The sequence below is a fragment of the Pavona decussata genome, unplaced genomic scaffold, assembly GCF_977016875.1.
Source record: "Pavona decussata unplaced genomic scaffold, jaPavDecu1.1 SCAFFOLD_67, whole genome shotgun sequence".
NCBI lineage: Eukaryota > Metazoa > Cnidaria > Anthozoa > Scleractinia > Agariciidae > Pavona > Pavona decussata.
In genome coordinates this window covers 2,501,780-2,513,859 of record NW_028145486.1, presented here as the reverse complement: position 1 = coordinate 2,513,859, position 12,080 = coordinate 2,501,780, and the positions used below count along the sequence as shown (strand labels likewise).

The 12,080-nt window shown below is 37.0% G+C and overlaps 1 protein-coding gene across 2 annotated transcripts in view; it reads left to right on the top strand.

Moving 5' to 3' along the window:
* Positions 1-24: 24 nt before the first annotated feature.
* The window catches only part of LOC146478051 (integrator complex subunit 8-like), a 50,832-nt gene continuing 38,776 nt past the window's right edge, over positions 25-12,080 (top strand). For both annotated transcript variants that reach the window (XM_085112765.1, XM_085112767.1), the window contains exons 1-16: positions 25-185; positions 869-933; positions 1,638-1,750; positions 3,055-3,121; positions 3,549-3,622; positions 3,900-3,959; positions 4,132-4,174; positions 4,588-4,923; positions 5,183-5,269; positions 5,546-5,713; positions 6,686-6,943; positions 7,618-7,709; positions 7,980-8,061; positions 9,023-9,116; positions 10,116-10,252; positions 10,337-10,447. In XM_085112765.1, the coding sequence (XP_084968891.1) occupies positions 68-185; positions 869-933; positions 1,638-1,750; positions 3,055-3,121; positions 3,549-3,622; positions 3,900-3,959; positions 4,132-4,174; positions 4,588-4,923; positions 5,183-5,269; positions 5,546-5,713; positions 6,686-6,943; positions 7,618-7,709; positions 7,980-8,061; positions 9,023-9,116; positions 10,116-10,252; positions 10,337-10,447 (1,905 nt within the window). In that variant the 5' untranslated portion in view covers positions 25-67. The remainder of the gene's footprint in view (positions 186-868; positions 934-1,637; positions 1,751-3,054; positions 3,122-3,548; positions 3,623-3,899; positions 3,960-4,131; positions 4,175-4,587; positions 4,924-5,182; positions 5,270-5,545; positions 5,714-6,685; positions 6,944-7,617; positions 7,710-7,979; positions 8,062-9,022; positions 9,117-10,115; positions 10,253-10,336; positions 10,448-12,080) is intronic.

Here is a 12,080-nt window from a genome sequence, read left to right as displayed (position 1 = left end):
AGGAAGCATTGATCGTTGATACAAAAGCCGCTAGCCAAGTTGCTGATTGAGCGCCGGCACAATCAAAATGGCGCTTATGAACGGCAATGATAAACCAGCTCAGAAAACTGCTGTGTCGTGGTTCGAGTTCTTATTTGATACAAACGGAGAAGTATTGAAGAAACACTTGGAGGATACAAATGCAGGTTTCAGACATATTCATTGTTGTTTTTCCGGAGAAAGATTTCCGGAAAGGCCCATTCCTTAAGGCCTCCTCTTTGGGAATCCAAAAAGAAAATTGGGGGTAACCACACATTTTTATATAAATAAGCAACAATTATTCTAAAAAGCAGTAAAATACAAAGCAATGTATGGCGTTTTTTTTCCAAATTGAACCTTTATTATCTCTGAAAATTGCATGGTTATCCCCAATTTTCTTTTTGAAGACTGAAAGTTCTGCTTTCTCCGCAGAGTTTTAAACCGTGCAAAAATAGTCCTGTATTTACTATTAGTAGGCGCCACTCATAGGAAACCCGAGTATCTCAAGATGCGCAGAATGTATGTGCAGTAACAAAAGTAGGCACCATCCTTAAATAGATTGGTATTTTTGAACAACTTATGACTGTGCACGAAATAAAACATATCTTAGCAGGGGTTGTTGAAATGCGTCTTGTGTACATTCTTTCCAACCTAAAAAATGCAATGTAACAATGTCACTGTTGACTAGCTGGTTAATGATATAAATTTCACAATGTGTTTTATTTTCTCCCCGATCTCTCTTCAGTAACAACAACAAAAACTCTGATCACAGGTTAGACAAATTTGGCTAGAGGTTCAGTTCTAAGGGTTATAAATCTAGCAATGCAGTAACACTTGGTTTTAATTACAGAACCATCTGCTACCCAACTGATTATTCAGTTCCTGGAACGTTCTGGGCTGTTCAATAATAATGTGGTAAGAAGATTTTAGGTGACGATTATTTGATGTATTTAAATAACATTTTGATTTAGAGAACTTTCAATATTTATTGGTCAGCAGCCATATTACATGTATATGCATGTCAGAGTACTACGGCACTGCCCCATTTAGAGTATTCCACGGGGATCAATCTTAGGACCTCTTCTGTTCTTATTGTATATAAATGGCCTTCCTGCATGTTCCAGGCTATACTCTATCCCAAGAATGTCCGCCTTTATGACACCAGTCATGCTTTTCAAGTACAAGTGATCCAATAGATCTACAATCAAGGTTAAATGGCGATTAAGCTGAAATTCAGACATGGCTACAAACAAACTAACTAAAAAAAAGAAAAAAACAAGTGCTTGATTTTTGGTAGTCACAACAAGCTGGCAAATCTATTTGACTACCATTTTGGCATTGAGATTGATAGTACAGGTAATTCTCTCAAAACAGCAAAAACTGACATGTGTTAAATTAATGTTCAAAGTATATTAAAGCATATTATGTTGGCACTGTAATAGGTTAGGTACAGCTGTAACTGTACTGCTTGGTAACAGCATTACAGTTTAAGTTAAAATACTGACTGTCACCTTTGAGCATTTTTCCTCTAATTATAATGTGTCACCAAATGACAGACCAAACTATAATAATATTATTGAATCAGAGTGATTTAAAGGAATTTTCTTTGGCTGTTTCAGAATGCAGCTTCAGAAACTCCACCTAATGATAACAAAAGAGCACAACGTCTTTGCTACTTAGCATTAAGGGTTGCCACACATCTGCAATGGAATCTGGAAGTCTTCGAAGAGAAGTATGGTTCAGTCAGTTTGACAGATTTTACAGATGATTTATTCAGTCTAACAAGCGATGTGTTAACAATGTACATACACCATCCATAAGGACAGCTACCCACTGATATGTACATGTACCTTGCATTATATCATTTTGAAGACCTCTATAATATTGTACTTTTAGTTTTACTATGTTTGAGTCTTTCCAAATGAAGGGGTGAGTGGAATTAAAGGCCCTAAGTGACTTTTGATGTAAGATCAAATTCTCCTTTTGTTTCACAAGCGAATATAATGAAATTTGGAAGGAGTATCTAACAATTTATCAGAAATCACGTAAGGCTTTTTTCCAGGCACCCCTTCAAATGGTGCATATTAAAAATGTAGGAAGCCATTTCCTCTTGTTTCTCTTCCTTGCCATCTCATGTTCTATTATCATTCATTCACCCTGTTGAACCAGAACCCATGCGCCTTTTCTGAGGTAACCCCAAATAGAGTCCTTATAAGTGATGATGTCCCAAAAAACTAAATTTGTGAAATTATGGGAGAGGTTTAGGCAAGATACTGTATTCAGACAGAGCATTATGAGAAATGCCCACTTGCCATAAAGTACTATCTTGTTGAGATGGGATGAGATTATCATATTGATTGAGGGAGAGGGATTGAGATTTCTCTTTTTGAGTAAGTTTGGAAAGACATTTCTGCAAACGTTCACTGATACACAATAATTTAAGAGCCATTTTGTACTCCAGTAACTCCAAAAACCTCTTGTGGGGGATTTCTTATCATCATTGTAGGTGCATGTATCCCTATTCCGGAATAGGGTCAATCAAACGCACCCTTAGATTAAATAGGTAAAGGTGGAGCTTGGTGCAGTGGTTTTATTAACTTTGTGGTTAGCACATCAGACTATCTTGAAAATGGACTTTCAGTCAGAAGACTGGAGGGTGACATACTAACATAGGTTAGCGACATACTGTTGGCAGTAACCCTTCATGCTACAGAAACCAGGCTAACTTCTCACAGTGTGGGCCACTTAGGATCCTATTCCAACTTTACTCAGATATAAGTTAAAGAGTAAAAATTAATGCTGAAGCCATCATTTACAAGTAAGCAAAGACATTGGTCTGTTGACTGATAAGAAGGGTGTCAATTAATTAACGCAGTGTGATTTTACTGAAAAAAATGAAGTAAATTCCATGCAGTCACCATTATGGACGTGTACAGTTGTGTGGATTTAGTCACTCAAGAGGGCCAGTTGTATATAGCAATGTTATTGTAGGAAGGTTGACTTTGTGAATGATTTTAAACGTTATTTTATTTTCAGCCTGTCTCTCCAATGGCAGAACATTCTCCTTGGGGAATTAATAAAAATGGCACCATCATTAGAAGGGGTACGTTTTAAAACAGTACACAGTACAACTTTGTCGCATGCAACAAGTTTATGACAGGCCTAAGACATGAATTGTTTTGTGTAAATCAAACCTACAACTCGCTTATGACTGTTGTGTACGTCACAAAAAAATGTCGTAGGATTTTAAAATCCTACGACAATCATAGGTCTAGGCAATGTTGGATGACGAGAGTTTTGTGCGATTTTTTACATGACGCGAGCAGCGAGCCCTCTAGAAGCCGCATGCGACAGTCGTAAGCAAAAGTTGTACCTTCTTAATCGGCCTTAAGAAATACATTTCAAACATGCATTTCATTTATGTTATATTCATTTATCTGTTTTAAACATTTTAACCATTCATTCTTGAAAGCACCAAAGAGTTACAGTGTATTTGTTAAGAGATTATTTTTTTGCCACTTTTGTTGTAGATGCTGCAAAGTGATATAGACATGAGTAATCTTGATAGAAAAACTGCCATGACACTCATCATATATTACAGATGGTATGACCTCTTTTATTTATTTAGGTGTTTGAACTATGTGCTGGTAAGGCAAAATTGACTTTCAATAATTACTTTTAATTATAGCGTACTTTATTTGATAAACAAATATTTTTATAGTTTGCTAAATTAAATTTACAGCAAATTATTAAAATATTTTATGTTTGATTGTTTAGTAATAATACTATTTGTAGCCTTAATGATTGTAACCTTAATGGTCACATTTTCAACATGTACATGGTTTCCCTCAAGTGCCTTTTAATTTTTTTTTTTTTGTTAGGGTGATCAGAACCTTGTCTCAACATTTCCTTCCAAATGTTGTCAAATCTACTAACAATGGGTAAGAAAAATAAAATGTGTCAAATTTGAAGATTGATCCCCAGTTGTCTATTTACTCAAGTCCCAACAAGTGGGGATAATTGAGGTTCGACTGTATTAATTATTTTGTTTACAAGTAATGATGATGAATTATACTAGTTTTCATTTTCTTATTGTTTCAAAACATTTTTTAGTGTCACAGCTGAGAACTTTGCAAATGAGAATATCTTAAGAAAGGTAAGCCAAAAAAGTAATTACAGTGTAGTTCACTAACCACAATGTTTCCTATGACCCTGCCCTAACAGTCAATCCATGCCACACATGACCAGTATTTCGGGAATGAAATGATTATTATTTCCTTTTGTATTGTCTGGCATGTGAATGGAATCTTGAAGTTTTTCTCTGGAAATTTATCTTTCCAAAAAGATGCCTTAACTGAAAATAAATACTTGGGAAACAGTGTTGTTATTTTTGAAATATTTAATGCTGTAATGAAAAGAAAAAAGTCATAGCTTTATACCATCAATACGTAAACTAGAGAAATTTCTCCAAAATCTTGCTGGTGATGTTCAAATTTAAAAAATACTGACCCAGTCATACATGTTGTAGACTGACTGTGATGTTTTTCTGACATCATCATCATTTGACAGCTTCAAGAACAACTTCCCACAGCCATCCACATTCTCAACCAAGCACTGAAAGTGACAGAGGACATGCTCCTTCCCACAGCAACCTTACTCTCTAAACCTAAAAAGAAAGAACAGTCAGAAAAAGAAAAGACTGAGGATGATGCTGAACCAATGAATAATGACCCTTCACAAAGTATGGAAGTTGACGGTACAGATGATAAAGACAAAGTGGAGCCTGAGGCTGATCCTAAGAATGGTTCTGGTGAATGTAGTAATGGGGCCAAAGATCTTGAAACTATGGAGACATCCACTGCTGAGGAGGTTTTCAAAGTGAAGAAGGATGACATTATTGCTCAGGTGCACTGTACAGAATAATGTACATGTTCTTGTACTGTATTGAGCAATAAATACTTAAGTTATGCAATGCTTTCGAGTGGTATACCATGAAATATCCCACGAGTGACCTGATTTTTCTTAGTATACACATGAGCCTTAGGCGATTGTGTGTACAAAGAAAAATCAAGTCAACAGCAACATAAAAATTACCACTGTTCCTTCCCTGCTGTACCCAATGCATCATTTGAGTCTCACCAGAGATTTCAACTGTCTGTTTCAGGTTTCCTTTGATTTAGGAACTCTTTACTTCTACCAAGAAAAGTTCCAACAAGCTATGAAAATGTTTGAGAGTTGTAAGAATGCACAGGTATTTTACTGTTAATATCAAACGCCTTGACCCAATATGTACAGATGTAGCTGGCAGTTTTAAACTAGTCTTCCAAATTGCTTGCTTAGGCTATGTTCTTTCTTTCCATATTTCTTTTATTTCTCTTTTGCTAGACCTTGTAGTGCCTTTTATTAAATCACAGCTTTACAAACTTTATACGTGTATGAAACTTCATAGCAATTACATGGAACCTCTTGATTTTCTTTGCTACTGTAGACTTTTTTATAATTGATTTGTATTTCATTCCATTTTAAGTGTTCCCAGTCTTCATTTTACACTGTCAATGAAGCTAAGTTGTGTGGCTACTATATGGCTTGCTGTGGTCTAACAGGAATTCGTCCATCCCCTACAAGTGGACCGCTTGAGGCCAGCAAACCTTCCTTGACTATGAGACTGGAACAGTGCAGGCAATCTGGATATAAGGTCATTGTACACAATAATTATGCAAATGGTGGTGGCAACTACCTACATATAAATACTTCCTGCAATAGTGCACATTTCATAATAGACCATTATTATTTTGCATTCTGGTGATTGAACTATGCTATACAAATGTAGCTCACTGAGTTTGCCAATGAACATGTTACCAGCTTTGAGGTTCTGTGTCATCTATTTCATTGGAAATCAAAAATTTCATTTTTGGTGCTCAAGGATGAGGACTTACTGGAGAGAACTATTTTTATTAGGGACTCTTAAGACTGCCAGAGTGCTTCTTTTAAATTTAGCCTAAATATCTGAGAATTTAAAAACCTATAAAAGGAATTTAAAAGGAACAACAACTAATTAATAAAACAGTCAAGATATGTACACTGTAGCAATATGAAAAACAATTAAAAGTAGCCATAATTTTAGCCCAAATTAGCTTCAATGTTGCTATCCTGTATGGGTACTTACTGTATCATCTCATTTCACATTTCAGTTTAGGGGCTCTTTTGAGATGAGGGTGGGCAGTTATTGGATTTGAACACTTCTTGAAAAAGGCTCAGCACTACATGTAAATTGAAGAGACCCAGTGGCAGATAATTGGCCAGGGCAAGGGAAAGTAAAAACACACTATTATTGGAGTTCTAATTAATCACTTGGCTTTTCTTTACCAGAATGTTTTTGTCCATGTTGACGCTCCCATGCCACTCTCTCAGTGTCCCTGGGTCTCTTAAGATAGGCTGAAAAGTAAATGGAATGGAAAATGATTACTTCAGCTCAGACCAGGCATTGAGAACACTGTTTTGTTCATAAACAGGTCTCACTTTGGCTGCGAAAATAAACTGCCGTGTCAAATTTTGTCATCTGTGTTCTTTGATGCACAATTTTTGAGTAACTGGAACGTCAGTGACCTTTTAGTGTAATTTCTTTTCCAGGCCATTACTAAATCTTACTCTTTCTCTATTCAAATAGGATATTATTCCACTGCTCTTGGAAGACAATGTTACATTTGAACTCCCTTTGGAGTACAGGGAAAGCTTAGTTGCAGAACTTAAAACGCCAAGTCGGAGAATGAGTGACGACGTTGAGGCGGCCATTAGCATTGGTGTAGATTGGCAAGTGCTAGTGTGTAATGTCATCAGGGATGTCCTGGAAGGGAGACCCACAAATCCTGGATTTTTGTTGTCACTGGAAAAGTGCACTCAGAATCAGCTGGAAATGATTTTCTCTGTAAGTGATGGTCCACTTTGCCATCAAGCCATCTACATTGTAGCCATTAAAAATTATTAAGTTTTGTTCATACAACAGACCAGTTTCGATAATTATATTAAAATTCTTGCTTGGCTACAGGGCTTTGAGGAATAAACAAAAGAAATAATAATTGATTATTCATCTCTGCACCTTAACATGTATTTAAAATCAAACACCCATTCGTTTGTTCGTTAGTTCTTCCTTCCTTCCTTCCTTCCTTCCTTCCTTCCTTCCTTCCTTCCTTCCTTCCTTCCTTCCTTCCTTCCTTCCTTCCTTCCTTCCTTCCTTCCTTCCTTCCTTCCTTCCTTCCTTCCTTCCTTCCTTTCTTTATTGACAAATAATTGTCTGTAATTGGTTACATGTTTGGTGTTTCTTTCTCTGTTTCTTTCTTTCTTTTTTCCATTCATTCATTTAACCAACCAACCAACCAGTCAGTCAGTCAGTCAGTCAGTCAGTCAGTCAGTCAGTCAGTCAGTCAATCAGTCAGTCAGTCAGTCAATCAATCATTCAATCATTAACAAGCTAGCAATCAGTCAACATTCATGTTTCCTCTTCCTAACTATCCGTGACATGACATACCATACATGTAACTAACATGACATAATTTGTGTTCATTTAATGACAGACTTGTTTTTTCTTTTCTTTTTTTTTAGCTTTGTTTGCAGTCAGTACCAATTGAGGAAGGCTTTCCTGCTCCAGGTGTAAAAAACAGCACAAGGCTCAAAGTTCTGAAATCATTTGTCCAGTAAGTATGATGACAAATTCTGACAGATGTCAGTAGTTTCTTTGAAAGTAGTCACCATGATGTAAAATCATTTGCCAATAGCAGTCTTCACCTGATATTGATTTTCTAAATGTAAAAACGTACGAAATTACTCTCAATTTGGTCACGGATTTAACTATAAGGCCACTGTTGTGCTCTCTGGGATTTTAGTTCTTGAGGTACATGTAAATTGTAGAATAACATTGCTAATTGCTGCTTGATGTGGTAATTTCAATGTTTTCTCCGTTTTAGACTGATTTGTTGTAATTGTGAACTTGTGAATGGTTGGGAGATTGCCAAGAACTCTGCTGCAAGAATCTTCTTGGATGAAGAGGTACAGTGTATACTCTGTCATAAGATTGGTCATAATGGACTTGTTGTCCATGTTATGGAGGTGACATCTTTGAATAAAAGCCTCCTTTAGGGCTGGCATTACGCTTAACAGCAATAAAGGCCCAGGTGTTACTTAATGAGTGAGTACAAAACGATCATAGTCAGGGTTCAAAGCAGTTGAAGAGATGCTGACACTCAACTGATTTATTTTGTGTACGAGACCGAACCATTTCAAGCGAAGCATTGGTGGTTGTGAACCTTCTGTCATTTGCGCAGGTTTACTTGGTACTGAATTAACCTTGTGTCCAGCACTGGATGATAATGGTCCTCGAAAATCACCAAGTTTGCCTGCTGCTGCGATGAGAATTTCTGTCATCTGCATGTCAGATATCAGCAATTAAATTCACCGCAATTCACCTTCTCCTGCTATTTTATACACATCACCAAATGATTGAACCAATTTACGTGTAATTTCGTGCCTGAATTAGTGCCTACAACAATGCGATGTGAATTTTGTTTCCTTCAACAGGCAGCACTGCCTTAATTTCTAAAATTTTGAGAAGGAAATTAGCGTTCATTTGGGAGGAAAAATTAACTGAACATAAACAAGAGTCAAACCTTGCTCAGAGACAAACGAAATTCAAAGCGTCATTTTTTACACTTCACTGATGAGTTTCTTTCTCTACTTGAGTACAAGAAATGATACCACCGCTATGTTTTGGTCTGTTTTTCTCTAAAACTAATCGCAAACCAACAATAAAAACCACAGAGCAATGTTCTTTGACTAAATTGAAGGCCATGTACAAAATATCAGGCACTTTCGAGCAAAATGAAATATCGACCTGAAAAGTCACTTATGCCTCTCTTCAAGAGAGGCATAAGTGACTTGCAAGCGTCTTGCCTAAAACCCGGGCTGTCAATTATTGTATAAGAGGTTTTGATGTTTGTTGTTTAATACTTAGGAAGAAGCTATGGATGTGGCTCAGACAGGTTTACCTCAACCTCAAAAACAACTCCTTGCATATTCCTCTGTAAACAAAGAATTCCACATAGAAGGTGAAATTGTTGATATATCCATGTGTATAATTATGTCAATCAGCAATCCGAGGCGATCAATCAATCAATAACTTAATCATGTCTCTAGATGTATCTTCTAGCTGCCAGCAAGGTTTACTAACTGGGAACACCCATAAAATACAAATACAATACTTATCTCCGTCCGTATAGAATTATGCAATCGCATATTACAATAAAATGCGGGTAAATTATCTAAAACTAGTGTACAATAAAATAAGCTACATGTATAGCAGAGCCCTTACTTTAAAGGGGAAATATCACCGGATTTTGACCTTTTATCGTGAAAATGGTGCGACAACACCTTCACCTAGTAACAGCATAACTCTAGAACGTCAAGAAAAAGAAATCAACTGAATTCTTGAAAGGAACAACTCATGACCTGCTCTGGTGCATTTTGGGAAACGAAAACGCAAGAACTTGAAAACAGTTAGCCTAACGTTTTTCAAGGTGCAATCCATTGTAACCCGGTCCACCTGTGGCCAGAGATACTTATCAATAGTCTTAGTAAACTGGTGTTAATTTACAACAAATCAATTATAGGTTTCTGTTGATTAAAACAAAAAACGTTTTGGAGGTTTTGATATAACACCAAATTCCTGTTATACTTCCCCTTTAAGGCCAACGGCAAGATCTGCCCTCTGATCATAATGTTTCATCTATACACGACTCCAGACAATGATTTTGTACTTTGATCAATTTTACCAGGGGTGTGTTTATCCCTTTAACGCCCAGATAGTTTTCTGGCCCAAGAAGTATCTTCAAATCCATTTTCTATCAGCAGTGAAGAGTTTTTTTGTGTAAACTTACCTAATTTTGCGTTTCTTACTCTTGTAACGTTTCCGATGTTTTAGCTTTTAAAATTACTACAAAATATAAATGGTGCACGTAAAACGGTTTTTTTGGCCCGAAATGTTTTGTTGAGAAGTAACTTACTTTGGAAGTAACTTAAATATTGTATGTTGTCTTGCTTTGTTGAAGCTGCCACAGAACAAGAGAACCTGGAGCTGAAGAAAGGATACCTTTGTGATAAACTACGGCACACCGTTGACCCTGGTGAGATCAGCACACTTGTAGAACAGCTTCACGAACTTGACAAAGGAAGACGGCAGTCAGAGGTATACCTGCATTTAAATTTTGTAATGCTTTGCATATTCAATCAGTCACCAGAATCCCCTTATCAATTTTTATTTCTCTTAAAGGAATTTGTATGTTTACTGTACAAGAGTCATCTGGAGGAGATAAAGAACCTTCAACAACAGGACACACTGCACATACTTTTTTCCAAAGCCTTACACTGTTCAGCTATTCAGGTAATGTTAGTTTGGTTAGCAAAGGAAACATCTTGATGATGAGTTCTTTAACTCGTTATTTAAAAAAAAATATTGTTGCAAAAAAAAAAAAACGGGAAAATCAAAACGTGATAAAAGGTGAAGCTGTCCAAAGAGTTTCAAAATGAGTAAAACACCTATTGTAAATTCCCCACTCCAGAAACCACGAGAAACCTGGTGCGAGTGAAGGATTATGGGATCATTTGGTTAGACGGATTGAAATTGTACCGATAATTCAAAATTTATTAAATTTTCCTATCAAATGGTCAATAAAACACCACGTGCAGTGGTTTTAAAACCCGGTAAAACCTCCTCCTTATTAGTATGCGGTGTTAAATGTTTTTCTCGTATGCTAATTTCCAACGTTCACAAAAGCATCATTGTTATAAACTCTCTTGACACACGCTTTTCCAGGAATGTTTTTGAAGCCGTTCAAAAAACTCGCAGCACGTGTCACAAGTGAATCTCTCGACAGTCAGTTGTATAGGAAATGTTCTTTTAGGTGAAAACTATTTAACAAAAGTTACGCTACCCCGAAAAATATAAATACCGAAAGATGCATTTATTCGTCGGCGCCATGTCCATCGGTCTACCCAAACGATCCCACAATCCTTTACTCGTACCAGTCTTCTCACAGTTTCTAGAGTGAGGAATCGTAAATATTTTTTTTAATCAAAGCATCAATTTAGGCAAGTGAAAATAAATGATAAAACCGAACAACGTTTCGGAGTCGTCATGACGCCATCATCAAGTCCGAAGTAATAGAAATAAAGTCAATGTCAGAAATAGTTCACCAAAAATTAACGTACTATCCGAATATGTAATGTCACCCAAATAGCATCAATTTGTTAACAAAAAAAAATACTGCAAATCTGTCAGTTGAAATTGGACGTGACCATACAGTGTTAACACGGAGTTCATCGCAGAAAACGTACCGGTAATGGCTAAAATATCCGAACCAAATCGTCAAAATTATGTGGTTATACTGTCTTGTTTCTCTTTGTTGAGGACGATTTACATGGTACGACTTTGTCGCATAGCTTACGACAGGCCTACGACACGAATAGTTTCGTGTAAATCAAACCTACAACTCGCTTACGACTGTCGCGTACGTCACCAAACATGTCGTTGGATTTTAAAACATGTTTCAAAATCCTACGACAATCGTAGGTATAGGCAATGTTGTATGACGAGAGTTGTGTGCGATTTTTTGCATGACGCGAGCAGCGCGCGCCGACATATTAGTGGCCGACATATTACCGAAAGTTGGCCGTCTGTCGGTTGACAGATCGTTACCGCTATTAAAAAAACTGTCGGTCGACTGTCGGCCGACAGACGACCGACAGACGACCGACAGTCGGTGGAGGTGAGCTGTTCTTCACTTTTACCCTAGAATTCGCATGCGACAGTCGTAAGCAAAAGTTGTACCGTCTTAATCGGCCTTTAAACACCCAAATAATGGTAGTGGTAGTAGTGGTGAAAGGTACTGTGCGGCCAATCCACCGTATAGAAAAAGATGACCACTAGTATATTTACCCATAATTCTTAGCGTACGAAAACCCTCAAACGCTCATAAAAGCCCACAGCAAAGTCCTAGAAATTTCAAACCTAGCAT